Below are 18990 nucleotides of genomic sequence, written 5' to 3' on the forward strand. Positions count from 1 at the left end.
GGAAGGTCTCCGGTAACTCCGTCTGCATGGCATTTTTCTGATGAAAATCCCGATAGGGGACAAATCCAAGGCCAACTTTTGTTGAAAAATGAAATATGAACATAAGGGCATTGAACATGACTCAACCATAGTTAACGCGACATATCATATGGCCAAGTGCTTGTGAACATGACATCGACTTTAAGGCATGCACTACCAAGTCGGATTCAAACATCATTTGGGAGAAGCGAAAAAGACCAAGTAAAAGATTTTAGAACATATTAAACACTTAACATTAGTAGCATTGTAAAAAGAGAATATCCGATTGAGGACCCTGTGATGAAGCTGTGGCCAGAGTGTAACTTACCCAAAATTACAATACATCGGCAGTTTAAAAAATGGACAAAGTAGGTGTAAACAAAAAATAGAGCAGATTGAAGTTGAAGAGTGCTCCAAATTTTTAGATTTATCCTTCTGGAAACTTTACCAAGCATTTCATTTTAAACTTGTGGATTTCAATCATTGCTTCTACCTGCTACATATGTTGCTTCAAGACGTACAAGGACTTTTTAGACAACAAAAGGAAGGGAGAAAAAACCCTCAGCTTACAATTACACAGGTGGTTGAGAGGTTGAGGAGGCTACCTTCAACTCCTCTGCTGTCGGAAATGTCTGAGAATGAAACTGTCTGCATATAGTGGATAGTTCTTCTTGATCAAGCCCTTTAGGCATTTCCAATAAGAAAAGTCAACTGATTGCCCATCTTTTTGAACTATGAACAAACATCGCGAGTCCGCAAAATCAGGATGATACCCAACCTAGCAGAACAAAGACAAAACCCACAGAATTAGCAATCAAATGTGGCTGGAAAACATGTATCAGAATCACAATTCCCAACCCCAATGAAGACAAACAACTCACGTCTGAAGTTTGTAAGGTTAACAACGCTGACAATCAAGTTTTATATTTAGAAAGAAACAAATCTGAATCTGTCTTAAATGGTATTAGATAATGCCAACCAAGTCTAACCATGACCTTTTTCAACACCAAAACTTTAGAGCGCCAATCTATCAGCAGCATTCTTCAGCTGCAAGTGTGAATTTTGATTTACAGTCGAAAAGATGAAAAGAGAGCACCCCCAGTTCTTTGAAGAAACAGCTATTCATGTTTTTCACAACTTAACCAATGAATTTTACAAGAATCACGCTTTGCAGATAGTTTGGTTATTAGCATACCATAGACAAAATATGTCCCGTTTTCCATGTCTCAAAGATGCAAAAACATGATACAAACTATTAAATAATTTCCCCTTTCATTCTAGAAAATGTCCTTATGTAATTAGCACTAAATTACCTGGGAGCTACATATGCATAAACACATACGAAATAACAACACTATGTATGATTCTCAAGTACCTGCCTCGTTTGACGAGGAACGAGAATCCAGGACAAAATATAGAGGTATTAAAGCATCGATTCAATTGACGAAACAATGGTGTCTGATAGAAGTAACTTCTTATATATATATATATATATATATATATAGAGAGAGAGAGAGAGAGAGGCAGGCATTACTGTAATATAATCAATTCCACATCCAATCTTGTTATCAAAATCTGGATGATGAGCAAGCAATCTATCCACAATAGTTCTCTCATGCTCTTGACTCAATCTGTCTCCACTTTCATATCTGCCACAGCAAAACCCCATAAAAAAACTACATTAAAAAATCATATAAAATTTTAATTACTATCAGATTATTATTCAAAAAATAAAACCTTACTTGTCAGAATGAAGAATCATTCTAACAAACCCAACAAGTGGGACGGTATCCTCCAAAATTCTATCCTCCCAATCCACAAATCCTTCCTCTTCTTCTTCCTCCCTTTCCCCTTCACTGTCCTCCTCCTCTTCTTCTTCAGAAATTCCAAACAAGTCCTCTGACGGTGCAATCGGTTTCCTCAACAAATCTGAACTGTCCGATCCTGTCTTAATCGCGCGCGCACTTGGACTCCCGAAAGCTGTTCGATTAAACGGAAAAGATAACACCACCGCCGGCGAGGAAAATAGAGAGATAGGGTTTGACAAAGCGTGAACGGATGGCGATGGTGGTGGTTTAGTTAACAAATGCATGGCCAAGGCCATGCCCTGTTTTTTTTTTTTGCTGCTATTTACTTGCTAGTGCTGCAATTTGCTGTTAGGAAAGCAGAAAATGGAGCATTGTGACGATCAAGTTATCATTGCTCACACTTTGAGTGAAGTTGCTGCGAGGGGAAACCTACCTATCTACCTTACCAGACAACACGTGAAGGCCACAAGCCCATCCAGATGTTCTGTGTTGGGTTAGGAACTGGGCCTTCTCAGTTATGGACTTAGCATTACCTTGTTGCTAAACTACATTCTAGCCATTTAAATTCTTCAATATTACACTTGGTTATTATATTTTAATTCCAGTTTATTTTTATATTTCATTTTTTTAAAATATTAGATATAAATTTATCATGATAACATCGATTTTATTTCTAAATTTTAGTAAAATCTAAATTTTAGTTGGAAGTATGATAGTAATTATTTTTAAAGTAATATTTTTGATATTTTTTAAAAAAATTTAAAAATAATTTTTTATATCAATACATTAAAAAATAATTTCTATATTAAAATAATATTTTTTAAAATTTTAAAAAATAATTTTTATGTCAATACATTGAAAAATATAAAAACATAAAAGAATTAATTTAAGTAAAAAAAAAAATTGAATAGAAGAACTGTAGTTCATAATCTAAATATTAACGTGCAAGATGTGATTGGTTTTGAAACCGGGTTTGTACGCATTAGCAAGCCTCTTAAACGGCTTATATCTAGATTTCGCAGCAAGTATCTATCGGAGTATACCCAGAAGAAGAAGAATATTGTAATCCAAGTATCCACGCGACCATGCTCTTCGTGCTTACGATGATGCAACTTGGGCTATTGCTGAAGCTATAAAGAAATCAGCAGGAGAAATGAGCCCAACAGAATTATTCAAAGGAATCTTATCCAGAAAATTTAAAGGTTTGAGAGGGTAATGAGGTTTAAGAGCAATGTGGTGTGACAATCACCTTCATTCCACGTCATTGACGTTGCAGGTAACAGCTATAGAGAGATGGCAGTGTGGTCAACACTCACGAGAATTCGTTTTCTTAAAGAACCACGAGAAAGATGATGGGGGTAAATGACAACAGTTCTTTGGAGAATGGGGACCTGTTTATTGGCCTGATGGAAAGGGCTGTGTTTCCTACCTTTCAGCTAGGCGGTTTTGGCTTTGTTAACTTCTCTCCTTTTTGTTTGCTTCCTCGTTTCATTGCCCCGTTAATTTGCACAGAGGAAATTCTTATACTTTATGTTACTGTCATGGCTTTCATTTCCAGGTTTTTCCAAAGGGTTCTCCTCTGGTTTTTGACATGTCGGAGGCAATCCAGAAAGTTATAGAGTGGAGAATCTCGGCAATTGGAAGAGACGCTCTCTCTTCTTCCTCTGATGTATTAAGGGACCACTCTAGTTTAGATCTCAAACCTCTCGCTGGGCTTTTCATATTATCCGGTAGTGTTTCAGCCTTTGGATTCCTAGTTGCCGTTTGGTGTATCAGAAGGAATCTGCAGCTCTTGACCAGCTACATTCAAACAGTATTGGCGAAAAGGAGAATTTGGAGATGGGCAAGCATTCAACTTTCTAGAAAATTCCCACCATCAAAGAAATTAATGTCCAAGTTCTGGCTTCTACGTATGTACAGATAGCAAATTTTACCCTCTAGAAAAATTATATTACAGTGTTAAGGTCCAGCTATAAAACTAAAAAAGGCCTCTCAACTCAACATAAATTTCTTTTGTTTTTTTTTTAATATGTATGTGTGTGTTTACAGGGGAATCAGATCACAAAGAGAATAATCAGGGATTTTTTTTTGTTGAATTTGATTTTGAACGGAAAAAAAAAACCCGAGCGGGACCCAAAGGCCTGGACCGAATTAAATGGACCCTAAAAATCCAGATCTTAAACCTCCCGTTTGATTAAGTGATGTCACCCAAGGGACCACGTAAATTCCCGGAGACCACCCGTCATTAAAGACAACGGAATGAAATCTGACCCAGCACGCACCACCATGCGACTCACATCATGCAGCCGTTGAAATCACAAAACCCCACTCTCGTCAACAGCACGTAACCAGCACTTGCCAATCATAATCGAGTGAAAGGCCAGCACAACAACCAACCATGTGAACACACGTGAGAACACACGCCAATCAGAATAATCAGTATCTATGTATATATCTCCGCCGACATTTTAGAGTCTCCGAAAAGGCAAGAACGAAGCTGACCTGCTGTAATGCTTCTTCTATCCTCTCTCTACACATTTTATTCGTGCTCTCTCTCTCTAAGAGCTGGAAATAAGTAATTAAAATAAATAAAGAAATAAAAGGATGTGCTTCACAGATTCCAGTAGGTGCGAATGCGAGCTAAACAAAACCTGATGATGATGGCGTTGATCACACTCCATTCCCCAACCAATACTTCTTACTTGTTGCTATAATAATTTTCATTTTCTCAAACACCCCCTCCATCTCTTCCCCATACTGTTACTCTCAATCAGTTCGCTTATGAGTCACTGACTCATTCTTCAATATCATTCCATAGAATGGACGGTGGTGATGGGACGGTGAGGTTGGAGGCTTTGAACTTGAAGCCGGATTACAGCGGCTTCGATTCAGGTCCTGATGTGTCCGTTTCATCTCCGGTTACGAGACAAAAAGCTGCGGCTGCAAAACAGTTCATAGAGAATCATTATAAGAACCATCTGCAAGGACTGCTAGATCGTAAAGAGAGGTATGCGGTGTGGATTTGATACTTTTTTTATATAGATTTCTTTTCTGCTTGAATTTCTGGTATTTTATTGTTGCTTCGATTAAAGTCAAAAGTGGTCAAATTTAATGCATTTATAGTTGCATTTATTTATGAGTATTTTAGGTTAAAAGTTGAGCAATATTTGGTTCACAATTCGTATAATTATCTTAAAGCTATGCTTACTAATTGCCAACTAAATGTACGCATAATTTTGTTCTTTCTTTTTGAAAGATGTGTAATGAGTTGCATTTAATTCTGTTTTTTAGGCGACGAGCGCTTCAAATGAGAGCACAAGAAGCTCAGGTTTCAAATGAAGAACAAGAGGAGATGCTTAGGAATTTGGAGCGCAGAGAAACAGAGTATATGAGGCTGCAAAGGCGTAAAATTGGAATTGATGATTTTGAACAGTTAACTGTGATTGGAAAAGGTGCATTTGGGGAGGTAATTATTGATTTCAAGCTCTGCATACTTAAATTCCTCTAGAATTGCTGTTGTGTTCCAATTTTTTTAATACTGATAATTTGATATAAATCCAGAGAGATCGTTGATATCTCAGCTACTAATGTATGGTATATTAATAAAAAGGTTTGCCTGATAGGGGAAAATTCGATTGTTGCCATGTAAAGTACGTTGTTGTTGAGCTAATATGACCTTGACTTCTCCGTAGATTTTTATTTGTGTGCTGGATGAGAAGTAATTTAATTTGCAATTGCAAACTGTAAGAAGCTTTTCTATTATTTATTTTCTAAAAATCCAGGTTAGGTTATGCAGAGCCAAGGACACCGGAGAGATTTTTGCTATGAAGAAATTGAAGAAGTCAGAGATGCTTAGCCGTGGACAGGTGAGACCAAAGTAATTGAGATAGTTTTGATACTCAAGATAAATCTCTCCTGGCTGCTGACAAACGTACATTTCAGCTTAACCAGACATCAATCCATTCTAATAGGGTTATAGGTATTCGATGAAGAGAATTGTAAGTACAAGGTACTGCGTAGTAATTAATAAAGAATGCGTGACTTGTCTGCATTCGGAGACCAATCATCCACAGTCCGTACTCAACTAAACTCAGAGTGCGTCTGTGACTTGTATTGATCTTTTCCTTTTCCCTCTGTTTTAAGGTTGAGCACGTCCGATCAGAGAGGAACTTACTGGCGGAGGTTGATAGTCGGTGCATAGTAAAACTTTTCTACTCTTTTCAAGATTCTGATTTCTTGTATCTGATCATGGAGTATTTACCTGGTGGAGACATAATGACATTATTGATGAGAGAAGATGTTCTTTCTGAAGATGTTGCACGTTTTTACATAGCGGAGAGCATTCTAGCCATACAATCAATTCACCAACACAATTATGTTCACAGGTATGTCAATATTGTGATTGTAGAGCTTAGAAGCTTACATAATTTACCTGTGGGATCGTTGTGCCTTTAGTTATTAATGGCATGGACCGAGTTTTAGGATATTAAATGTGTGGATCCTTCTATATGTCCAGATTGGAATGCCAATCCCCCCCCCCCCCCCCCCGCACGACGGAGGATGGGATGGCCACACCCCCCCCCCCCGTCTCCGTGACCTGTCAAATTGGCACATCTGAGCTCAATCTTCGACTTCATGGGTTTTTATGGGCCTAATTTCTTAATTCATCTTTTGGTGAGCCAAACGGTTCAGTCCTGCAAAGAGCATGGCGTTTATACTCATAGATTTGTCCATGCTTATCGTAAGCTTCGTTCGAAGCCAGGACACTAGTTGAGTCACAGCGGGCCATAAGTCTGTCATAAATTGTTTTTGTGCTAGGTCAGAACCACCTTAGAAGATTTTTAGATTGATAGCAGACTATCACTAGAATTTTCTCAGAGAATTAACATTCTGGTCAGTTTTCCTTTTTCTTTACTCAGAGAATGCTCTCCATGCAGGGACATAAAACCAGATAACCTGATACTGGACAAAAATGGCCATTTAAAGCTTTCAGATTTTGGCTTGTGCAAACCCTTGGATGATAAGTACTCAAATTTACTGGAAAATGAAAATTTTTCTACCCAGGAAGGAAGAAATGAATCTGAAGGGCATTCTACCGGTGACAGACCCCCCTGGTTGATGCCGAAAGAAAAATTGCAACAATGGAAACGCAATCGACGTGCACTGGTATGATCTTTATCCATTTTTTCTGAAGCCACATTTTGGCATATTCTGATTTTTTAGCATTGCTAGGTATCTGTAATTTATGCAAGGTGCGTTTTGGCAGCAAGTCGGGTTTTGACTTTTTATGAAAATCAAATGCTGTTCAAGATTTTTCTATCCGCCTTCTTCTGGTTTGCATGTGGCCAATTATCATTTAACATTTATCTTCAGGCTTATTCAACAGTTGGAACTCTTGATTATATGGCTCCTGAAGTGCTACTAAAGAAGGGATATGGAATGGAGTGTGATTGGTGGTCCCTTGGTGCAATCATGTATGAGATGCTTATAGGCTATCCTCCCTTCTGCTCTGATGAACCAAGGATCACATGCCGCAAGGTTTGCCTAAGTTGTGGTTCTCCATTATTTTCTCTTCATGGTTGCTAAATCGTCAATGTATCTGTTTCTATCAGATAATCAATTGGAAAACATGCCTTAAATTCCCTGAGGAACCAAAGATATCAAGCGAGGCCAAAGATCTTATTTGCCACTTGCTCTGTGATGTTGAAACAAGGCTGGGGACCAGAGGAGTTGAAGAATTGAAGGTAATTGTTCTCCTAATAATAACAACATTCATCATACACATCAGACAAAGCTGCAGATATTTCTGCTCTTGTTAAACTCTTTCAATTTCCAGAATAGGTTAAGCATTGATACATTATCAAAGAGGTGAATCTGCCACCTTGAAGTTATCGAGATGTAAAACATGCATACCTCAATTTTATTCTCAATTTTTCAAATTGTTATGTGTTATTGCTGGCTGCTTTTGGATCATTGTGAAATTGCCATCAATACCTTTATGCTGCAACGGAGGGGTTTGAGATTGTTAGTAATCTGTTCTGAATTCTCCATTGTTTCAGGTGCATCCATGGTTTAGGAGCACTCAGTGGGATTTTCTGTATGAATTGGAAGCTGCATATAAGCCTACAGTCAATGGAGACTTGGATACTCAGAACTTTGAGAAGTTTCCTGATGTGAGTACATTGTAAAAGATTGCAACATGTAATTCATGGTCTCATTTAGGATAAAATTTGACTCTGATAAGATGTATGATGTCCTCACAATTTTCAAGCTCATTCAACTTACCTAGGAACTCCTGCAACTATCAGTTCTACAAACAGAGATCCCATATCAACTGTTTCTCCATTCAAAGCAATGCCTTTTTTTAGGTTAAAACAGTCACCATTTCATCCAGCTTCTACATGTCTTCTTTGGCCTCGTCTTACTTCTTGCACCTCCAGTTTTGACTGATGATGTAGCTTCCATTGAACAGAGCTTGACCGTGTAACCATTTTCTCCTTACCCCTGACCATTTATCTTGTGTCTGTTAAATTCTGGAGGCTATTTAATAATTATTTAAATGCTTCCTAGAATTTGATAGTGTTTAAGCTCTTTAAAAATAAGTAATTTTCGCGCTATGCCTTGGCTGAAGTTTGACAAGTTGGCTTGTGACACACACATTTATACTCGCGTTCTTGTTTATATGTGGATATGTTTTCCTCTTAAAGTAACTTTCGCTAAGCCTTTTCTTTTTGGCAGTTGGAAGGCCCACCATCCACAATAGCAAGTGTAGGGCCTTGGAGGAAGGTAACAACATTATCTGAAGTTAACTTTTTATTTACGAGAAGTCCTTAAAAATCGAAGTTTATATCCATGAGCTTTAGAGAAATGGTCCGAAGGATTCTTTTCAGTCACGATAACATGGCTATATTGTTGTAAAAATTGTAAGAGAAATTGTTTCATTATTTCCCTGGGTTTGTCTTGGCAGCTCAGTTATATAATTACCCTGACAGATTATGGTTCTATAAATTTTCCATACATGTGCACAATTTTCTTCTTGAAACATGCATCCCTATATCCCATTTTTTCCCCAAAGGTTTATGTTAGCTGTGATGCTAATTTTTCAGTTTGTTTTTATTGGTCCACTGTGCAGATGTTGACATCAAAAGATACCAATTTTATTGGATTTACTTTTAAGAAATCGGACGTCCTTAAATCAATGCAAAGTTCAGGTAAGCTGCTTTCGAGTTTGGCAGCTTTCCTTTCGAATCTTCATTTTCTTGTCCTCTCTTTTGTTTAACCATTTTAGCACATTATCTAAAATTTTGAGTCAACGACAAGGGACTCTGGCCCAGCTGAAATCTGAACACTTGGAATTTAATCTGCATTACCTTACAAAACTGCGGAAGAAAAACTGAAGACAGTGGTCATTCTGCAACGCACTTAGGAGTCAATAAGTACATATACATGATGAGTTTCTTATGTGACTTCACCTGGTCAGAAATTTAAGTTATATAAACGCAAAAGAAATGTAGAGAGCTTTTCTTTATATTCTATTTTCATTCACAATACTTCACTTGAGCCTATGCCTAGTTTTTCTAAATGGTGCTCATTATATTGACTATGCTCAAACCGCAAATCAGCAATGCTGTAACACACACACACACACACACACACACACATATATATATTAAACCGAATTGGCCATAAATTGCATGAATAGCTGGCTAGTGTCATATTGACATTGGATGCTGATTTCAGGTACAGACATGAAATTGAATGACTCTTCGAAGGCTCCATCTCTAATTTCCTTGTTAGGTATGATTACTTTTCCTTCAATTAAATTTCAATATGGTAATCGTGCGCCCCTGGTGGTGGCGGTAAAATATTGGAGGTGCTGCTATTTCGATGATGGATTCAGTAATTGCTTGTTTCCTCGTGACAACTGCCTAGCCTGGCATCAACAATCTATCATATCATCGAACTATGTTTGCATGATTATATTGTAACATCACAAGACTTTAATCTGTTTTGTTCTTGGATGAGCCAGCGTGGTTGAAAAAATTAAGGATTAAGCTAGTACCTGATTTTACAAGTGCTTGTAACCGTTGACTTAATTTAATGTTTATTTCTCTTTCGGCCAATTCAGGTCAGACTGACCTGCAAGAGACTGCAACATCAGAAGGCGAGCAGAAGCCGGAATAATGAGATCCAAGTATATCATGCTTTGCTGCAAGTGCTGTCGATATTCCTAGTTTTGCAATCTACAAAGGGAGTTATTCGAGGCTGAAATCTGAATCGGAAGACATGAACAAGGACACCGCGATTTTACAAGTGCTTGTAAGCTGAATTTCTGGGCCACAATGATTTTTACTGAATTTTGCCTACACGAATCTGTTTTGGTACTTCATAGCAACTAGATAGTTCAGTTCAATTCGAAAACAATTTGTCGGGAGCTTGTTTTCCTCTCACACGTGTCAGAGCCAGGTACGAAAAAGCAACTTTTGAATACGTTCACGTGTTATGCACGCGCGTCAATGTTTACAGGGGATTGGATGATCTACTTGTGTATATTTTTCGTGTAGCTCGATACAATTTTTTTTTAAAAAATATAATTTATTGAGGCTACGATTGTTTTCAATACTGTAATCTTAAAGAAAAGAAATAAAAAGGTTGTGAATACGTATTGTTGAGAATAACACAATTTTTATATTTTTTTATATGTTTACAAAATAATGTTAAAATTGAACTTAATGACTGGAGATCCAATCTAAATTAAATCAGTCAATATTGTTTTTATTGTTATGATTTTCTTTCATTTCAGTTTTTTAGGAATCAAATAGAGGTTTGAAAAAATTAAAGATAAAAAAAGAAAATAGTACAATCATCACCAATGAAGAGAAATGCATCACCAATGTTGTCTACAATTTGAAACTCGAGCTTCATGGTATTGTTTGAAGAAGACAGATTAAACAAATGAGCTAATTTAGAGATTTTTATGAGAAATGAAGAAGATAAAGATAACAAGTTGGGTCAACAAGCGAGTGAAAAACAAAAGGAGTGATACTTTGATAATAAAAGAATAGTTTGTCACATAATTTTGAAGTAGAACAATAGGCCAGAATATAGTGGACTAAAATGACAGTGATCTTGATTTTTTATATATATAAAACCAGTTGACTTATCAAGTTTAATCTAAGTTAAATTAGATCAATTGAGTTTTAGTTAAATCTAATTAATTCAATTATTTGATTTGTTTAATCTCAAATCTAATCTAAATTGGATCTCAAGTCGTCATCAGTCATCGGGTATACTTTAAAATATTGTTTGTGCTGTGCTTTTTTTTTTTTTCTAATGGGAACAAGGCAACCTCAATAAATTAAAGAAAAAACATTTAGTGTTAAGTGACCGGTAACAGTACAATCTAACGGGCGGTGCCATTTTATTTTATTTATTTATTTATTAAAAAAAAAAAGAACTCAAACATAGGGTTTTCACTGTTTGATAAGTTGTTCACCTTTTCATGTTCTATTCACGTTATTGTTTATAGTCAAAAAAAGAAAAAAATTGACCTGTGAAATTTTTATTTATGTTACTGTAATCATTGAACTTTTTTTTTTAAATTTCATCATCCCAAGTTATATCAATATTGTTTCATGTTCTAAAATTTATTGATTTATATGTTATAATGTATCCTATATGTCATAGAATATTTCAACATTAAATTAAAAATTAATATTACAAAATAAAGTTTTAGATATCATTAAAAAAATTTGAAACAACAATGACCAAAACTAGCATGAAAAACAAGACTATTTGCCACTTTTTCATATTCTTCTATTCATGTTATTGTTTATAGTAAAAAAAAATTTGACTTGTGAAATTTTTATTTTTGTTATTTTAATCATTGATTTTTTTTAATTTTATCATCCTAAATTATATAAATATTGTTTCATCTTCTAGAATTTATTGATTTATTTTGATTTGCATGTTATAATATATATGATATGTCAGAGAATATTGTAACATTAAATTAAAGATTGATATTATGAAATAAAGCTTTAGACATAATTAAAAAGAAAATGAAAACAATAATGACCAAAACTAGCATGAAAAACAAGACTATTTTCACTTTTATTGTTTAAATGGCATGAAAAAAATACAGTTTGGTCCCTAAAATTTTATGTTTTGGTCCCTATTGTTTTAGCTTTTTGTATTATAGTCCTAAACTTAATTAATTATCCTTTTCATGTTTTAATCTTTTAGATGTTGAGAGAGAAAAGGGAAAGTATTTAATCGATCACATTTTAATTATAAAAGAAACGGGTATTATATGAATAGATTAATTTTAAAAATAAGAGGTTAAATTGAGATAGTTTTCTCTTTAACCAGATTTAAGAAATGTATATCAATATTGCACGTAAAAATACTTTTATTTGATTTAATTTTTAGTTTTTTTTAATGATTTTCTCGGGGGTTTTAGGACTAGACATGGGAATATTAATGCTACTAGGAATCTTACTTTGCAAGTTTCAGCCAAAATTAAAAACAAAAATCATCCGAGACAACGTTTTGCTGGTTTGGATTTCTTTAATCTGACCTAGCTGTCAGAGGAGAAAAATGAAATCATGCCCATTCTCACTTCCACTGTATATAGACATAGGATTGAATAACCAGAACAGAGAAAAACAAATTAGGTTTAGCTGTGGTAGATGTCATTCCTAGCACATAAAATGGAACAAATTAATTAAAAAAAACATAATTACGAAGTAATTAAATGAAGGTGAGAGTAAATTGAAACCTTTTACTTTAAAAAAAACTAAGAATTGAAATCATATATGTTATCATAATTTTATAATATAATGATGATTAAATAATCAATATCATTGTAATTCAACGAGGATGACAGGCTAAGATATAAATAAAATTATATTACACATTGTATTAGAGATATAATAACTTAATCATTTTTTATTTTAGTTTTATGAACATGCATTGCTCATGGAAAAACAGAGAAACTTTCATACAGCAACTTCAACCATATATCACCCGAAATCTCATGCAGGTAAATAGAAAAACGAGCATGAAAACAACAACGTGTGCGTTGAATATGCAAAAATCCCGAGAAGAGAGGCAAAACGGTACCGTTAAGTAAGAACATGCGCGGGAAGCCGGGGTTAAGGATGAGAGAGAGAGAGAGAGAGCTGATAAATAATTGCAACCGCCAGAGTTTAAAAATAATAAATAAAAAAAACGATGGCCGATAATATCATAATTCATAGGTCACATCGCGAGCGCCACGTAATAACCGTAACGCATCTGAAAGGTCAAGACAGACTGACAAACTCCAGAGAAGAAGATATTTTCGACACTGGAACAAAAAAATAAATATCTGCCTCTTCCTTCGCGCTAACTAGTCTGCATTACTGACATGGCAAGTGATGGCTCCATGACACGTGTAAAAGCGGTGACAACTGTAACGTTCTTTTGTCCCAGCTCCCTCTTCTCATTCTTCACGTTTCCCTCTCTCTCTCTCTCTCCCTCAATTTTTTTACTCTTTAAGTTTCTCTGAATCTTATTATTTTATGCTGTATATGGATGGTTATAGAGAAAGTGAAAGTCGAACGAGATCAGAAACGTCTGGGTTAGCTGGTCACGAGTCAGTCGAGTTGGCTCAACAGGTACTGTCTTCTTGGATTTGCTGTTGCAAATTTATTTGTTTTTGCCTGCTTTCTTTGTTCATTCTTAGCGCAGTTTTGATACCTTTTTTATTTACTTTTTTCTTCTTTTGAAGAGCCAATATAGTGGTGTTTGTATGATTTCTTTTTATTTTTCTAGCTTATAAACTGTAAAGCAACATTAATTTTTTTTTCTTTCAATATTTAAAATCGCAAAGAATATATATGTATATATATATATGTTTGTTTGTTTGTTTTTTACCACTCTTTTCATTATGTTTGTGATTCACCGATATATGGTTTTGATGTCCTTAATTCTTATAATCATGAGTGTTGAGTTGAAAAATCATTTGATTATTACGACATAAGATCTCTGCTTTTTATCCTTGAAAAAATAAAATATAAAAGTTGTGGTTGTTTTTAAGGAAATTGTGCTAAGAAAGTAGGTTTCATGATCTGTTGATTTTTGTGAAAGTTATTATTACTTGTTTTGTTCCTTCAACCTAAGAAGGAAGATGGTTCAATTGTTTAAATAATAATCTGTTGGCAGCTTGTGAGGATATTTTCTTGACACAAGATTAAATGAAGAACATCATACATGGGAATTGAACGATCCTTTTTTTTCTTCTTTTTTTTACTTTTCAAGGATTCTGATTCTAATTATAATGTTAACTATACATGTCAGGATTCACCGATGATAGAATCCATGTCTTCAGAATGGACAGATGAGAAGCACAATCTTTATCTTAAATCCATGGAGGCTTCATTTGTTAATCAATTAAACAACTCGATAGGTCTTCTTGGTTGGCGTTCCCGGAAGGGGAGGTCAGTTCCAAACTTGTCTGGGGAAGTCAATTGTAGCACCTGTAGACCTTCTGGCCAGGTTCGAAACTAATTTCTGTTAGCATTGGTGCACTTCCCCTTTGCTATTGTTTCTGTGTGTTTGCGATTGCCTATGTTTTGTCTTGGCAAGTGTTTCTTCTTCTGTTTTGTCCTCATTTCAAATTTATTCCAGTTTAAGGTTCATCAACGTGGCGGCTGGCAGAAAATCAATTTTCGAAGACCTGAATCTCAACTAAGCTCAGCGAAGGACTCCCGTGGGTTTTTAACAAGCCCATGGATTCAACAGTTTACGCCTGCAAGAAAACCAGATGGTGCAACATCTCCTGCTCATCAAGAAGGTGCGATCCAAAGTCGAGGAATCAATTTAAATTGGAAGAAAGCAGTGCTCTGCTGTCCAGCAACTAATTCAAAACTTTCTCATTTTGGCAACTCTTGTCATCATGATTTCGTTGAAAGCAACACAGGTGCTCTTAATTATGTTTGTTGTGTTTCCTTAAAGATTCTCCTTTTCTGCTCTGCATTGCAATGCTTTTCCTTCTTTCCTCCATAGCTATAACTACTGCAACAATAAAAGATTAGGGAAGACTGAGAATTCATACATGTTTTCTATGAATACTGTTAGTTGATTCCTTGATCGTTTACTGTTGGATATTTAAATTAAATCGGCAGGATCATCACGCTCCTTCTTCCACGTCACTCTGTCAAGTACGGTGATATATGAATTGTAGGGGCTGGGATAATTTATCGTTCTATCTGTAGACTTGAAGGATACTCTCACGCATGCAGATCTGTAAGAGATGAAGGCTGGCAGAACAAAATTTTTCCTGGAATCTAAGTGTCCGAAAGTACTACTACAGTAGTGTGTTACAAAGAATTTGAACAAAAGAAACTTTGTATGGGTAAAAATAGGGGAGTCTGGGGGTTTGAAAGTCGAGAAAATAGTTTCTATTGTGCATTAAATTAGTGAATTAAAAGAACTAAAATGTGGAAAACATTGTTGGGTAATTTCCGTGCTGCATTTGTGCTGACTATGGAAAAATTGAACGGTTTTGTTTAGTTATATAAGCATGGTCCTAGTTCCTTGTGGCTATCCATGCTTAAGCGTCCTGAAAAATGTTTCAAGGGCTAATGCTTCGGGGGAAAGAATACAAAATGATTGGATGCTTTAAACATCTTCTTTTGCTATCAAACTGAGCGGCATCTTCATTATTCTTGTAGAGATGTCAGGCCAGAACTTTGTCGACGAAGACATCGAAGGTGAAAGGGCAAGCAGTTCTTTCAGCTCAAAAAGGTTGAAATCTCTGAAAACTGATACTTCGAGTAGTGACCAGGTAATCTCTAAATTTGGTTGAGCAGCACCCTTTCATTCGGACTCTAGGTCACAGCATAATTTCAGCATTGTAGTCTCAATTTAGCCCCCCTCATTGACTGCTTTTACAGGTTGTTCCCCACGGGAAGACTCCTGTGGAAGAAGACGTTACTGAGTGTATTTCTGCAGCTAAATAAAGGACTTGCAATACTGATCTGAAAGTCGATGGCTTGTGTGACTAATTTTCTAACCCTTGGAGTGCTGGACAAGCTCTTTTTTTTTTCCTTTTCTTTTGAACTGGGGGGGGGAGGGAATGCGTCGAGGCATTTCTTAACATGGTTACAGCAACGAATAGCTAGCATTATTTGATGCCTACAAAGACAGGGAGGAGGTGGGGGGATGCTCTGTTACGGAGGGCTACTAATCCTTTATCTGCTTGTAATCTTTTATATGGTTGCGGCAACTGTATGTGTTGCATGTCGGTTGCTTCATATGTTGACATAAGTCAACAGATTTTGTAGTACAATTAAGGTTTGTGTAAGCTATGATGATAGTTATTGAAGCACTGCTATCCAGTAGGTATTGAGTTTGGGTAACTAAGAACGTTATCTCATTAGAAAAGATTTCTCTCCAGGCAACCGATGCCTGAGCTAATTTAAGACAGTTCTTCTCTTTTCTTTTTTTTATTTCAGCTACGTTGAACATTAACAAAACGAAGTCTTTTAACCCGATTTTGCTTCCCTGCTGGGCTCGAACTTAAAGACCTTAATATATATTCACAAGCCCAATAAACATTTTCATGATCAAGGGGGCTCGCTATGATCGAGGACTTCTCTTTTTTTCCTTCCATTTCACTGGTTTTGAAGTCCAGATCTTTGGTCCGTATATAATCGCTGCTGCGAGTTGGTTAAAAAACAATTATTGTAAAAAAAAGAATGTGTACATGTTATAGATATGGACTCTCACATTATGAAAAAATTTTAGTGTGTTACTATAAACAGGTAAATAGGTGATATGCTATACTGTGGGTTAGGTTAATTTTTTTTTAATATGAAAAAAAAATCAAGTGACACTAATGTTTTTCTTTTAAAAAAATTAAGACTTATTATGTGTTATTGATTTAACTAGGTTTAATAGATTTAATTAATTTAATAATATAATTTAAAAAAGTATCTACAAGGCAATAAAAAAACTAGCAATGATTAATTATAAAAAATAAACTCTTAATATCATATTTTGAAGGAGAAGAAATTAAAACGAGTTGATAGTGTCGTTATGAAAAGCCATATGATGACACTAAAAGAGATTGATACGCCGTCAAAGTCACAGCCAGAAAAGAAAACAAAGGAAGGTATCATGAAATGAGTGAGAAATTTTATAGTGCTCATGGAATAGCTAATGACATTCTATATTAGTTACTTCTTAGGCTCATTATAAAAAAAAAAAAAATACAAGTACAAGATAAAAATCCTAATAGGATATATTTTATCACTTTCAAACATGTATAAATTTTATTTTCTCTTTTCTCTTTTTATTTGTTTCTTTCTTCATAGTAGTCTCAAGAAGTAACTAATAAAATATTACTAATTATTCCCTTAATATCATAATTTTTTCACGAAGTGAACATTTCATGTTTATATTTAATCAATTAATTTTATTTAATTAAAAAATCTTATAAGAAACTAAATTTAACAAAGAATAACAAATAAAAAGACTTTAAAGAACTCAAGTCATTTCTAAAATAGTGAAAATTATATAGAAAATAAATAAAAATAATAATGGAGTCAATTTACAACTACACAAGCATCAAATGATGAAACTAAAATAACATGAGTTTCAAAAAAGGATAAAGAAAAAACATGCAAAAATCGAGTGAATTTCCTAAATTCATGTTAATCTCTCATGCTCACAACATGCAAAATCCTACACCCGAGTTTAATCAAAAAGTTTAATCTTTGATCAATTTAATATTGATGGATAAAATTAAAAAAAAATATCAATTGAAATTCTTCTCCAATGTAAAAAAAAAAATGCAATTAAAAAACAAAGACAATAACATTATAAATAAATAATTTTAAAAATCATATAAAATAAAACAAATAGAATTAGAGACTGGATTTGACATATAAAAAAAATTAAAGAATGATGAAATTGAAAAAAATCTAGCTTTAAAGATTATTTAAAAAACAAATAGTAATCAAAATAAGATGGACCAAACATGATGAAAAAATAATTAAAAGAATTGCTTTGAAGAAATCATCACACACACACAAAAAAAAAATATTAGCGAAATTTCTTTTTTTATTTTTAAAAAATAATAATTCAGTTCCTCATTTATTTTATTTTCGTTCATTTTTTAATTTAAATTTTATTTTTTGTTTTTATAATCTCATCTTTAATTTTTTTTAATAGTTATTTGGTTATTTTTAGACCGATTAAATTGACTAGGTCACATTTAAATTATTTCCATATAATTTAATTTTAAATCCTAGCAAAGTAATGAGTTGAGTTGGGAGGGTGTTTTTTATTAAATTTATTCTTAGATTTTCTTATCAGTCAACTAAATTGTTTTTTGATCAAACACGTCAACTAAATCCAATCAAAACGACTCCAATACATTTTAATCTTAAACCCATACTAGATAATAAGTTGAGTTAAAAAGATTTTTTATATTAATTTTATTATTTTTAAAAAAAATTACTTGTTTTACTAGTCGATTAGAATATCTTTGAATCAAGTAAGTTAGTTAATTCAAGTTGGGATAACTTATATATATATTTTAAATTTAAATTAAAAAATTTAAAATTAATTTACCAAGTTGGATTAAAAAAATATCCAATTTTTTTTTTATTACTTGGTCCACGACGCAGCATGGTTCTCTAACCGAGGACGTAAAATAATCATTTAATGGACACATCACTGAGGACCAAACATGAGAGATTTGACAAAGAACTTTTCTGACAAATGACACCTTAAATTGATAATTTAATGGACACATCACTGAGGACCAAACATGAGAGATTTGACAAAGAACTTTTCTGACAAATGACACCTTAAATTGATAAAAAATAAAACACTCAACCGGTAAGTGAAGTTCTGACCTAGTGATAGAAGGGGTTTGTCCTCTTCCTCTATACCTGGGTTCGAACCTTACCATGCACACCTGTCACCCCCGTGGTGCTTTACCTGCTCACTGGGCTTGCAAAATGTTCAGTGGGTCGTGGAGATTAATCGTGGTGCTCGTAAGCTGGTCCAGACATTCCACATAAATAAAAAAAAAATACCCAACCGTGAAAAAAAGAGTCTCGATTTGTTACATTTTTATCTCGCCCCCCCCCCCCCACATACAAAACCA

General features: G+C 34.5%; 3 protein-coding genes across 3 annotated transcripts; 2 read left to right on the plus strand and 1 right to left on the minus strand.

The window, feature by feature from the left end:
• Positions 1 to 393: 393 nt before the first annotated feature.
• LOC105120621 (protein DCL, chloroplastic-like) lies at positions 394 to 2249 on the minus strand. The gene is made up of 3 exons (XM_011018893.1): positions 1761 to 2249; positions 1553 to 1667; positions 394 to 796 (listed from the first exon to the last, which is right to left on the minus strand). The coding sequence occupies exons 1-3, from the start codon at positions 2120 to 2122 to the stop codon at positions 626 to 628; spliced, it is 648 nt and encodes a 215-aa protein (XP_011017195.1). The 5' UTR covers positions 2123 to 2249; the 3' UTR covers positions 394 to 625.
• Positions 2250 to 4311: 2062 nt separating this feature from the next.
• Positions 4312 to 10485, plus strand: LOC105120622 (serine/threonine-protein kinase tricorner-like). The gene is made up of 12 exons (XM_011018894.1): positions 4312 to 4833; positions 5118 to 5292; positions 5609 to 5692; positions 5970 to 6211; positions 6764 to 6992; positions 7200 to 7364; positions 7439 to 7570; positions 7886 to 7999; positions 8565 to 8612; positions 8959 to 9037; positions 9567 to 9623; positions 9955 to 10485. The coding sequence occupies exons 1-12, from the start codon at positions 4646 to 4648 to the stop codon at positions 10008 to 10010; spliced, it is 1569 nt and encodes a 522-aa protein (XP_011017196.1). The 5' UTR covers positions 4312 to 4645; the 3' UTR covers positions 10011 to 10485.
• A 2848-nt stretch (positions 10486 to 13333) lies between these two features.
• On the plus strand, positions 13334 to 16268 carry LOC105120623 (uncharacterized). Its single transcript, XM_011018895.1, has 5 exons — positions 13334 to 13486; positions 14169 to 14366; positions 14499 to 14790; positions 15545 to 15657; positions 15767 to 16268. Exons 1-5 carry the CDS (start codon positions 13391 to 13393, stop codon positions 15830 to 15832), a joined length of 765 nt encoding a protein of 254 aa, XP_011017197.1. The 5' UTR covers positions 13334 to 13390; the 3' UTR covers positions 15833 to 16268.
• Positions 16269 to 18990: the final 2722 nt, after the last annotated feature.

This window comes from Populus euphratica, unplaced genomic scaffold (genome assembly GCF_000495115.2).
Source record: "Populus euphratica unplaced genomic scaffold, PopEup_1.0 scaffold6.1, whole genome shotgun sequence".
Lineage (NCBI taxonomy): Eukaryota > Viridiplantae > Streptophyta > Magnoliopsida > Malpighiales > Salicaceae > Populus > Populus euphratica.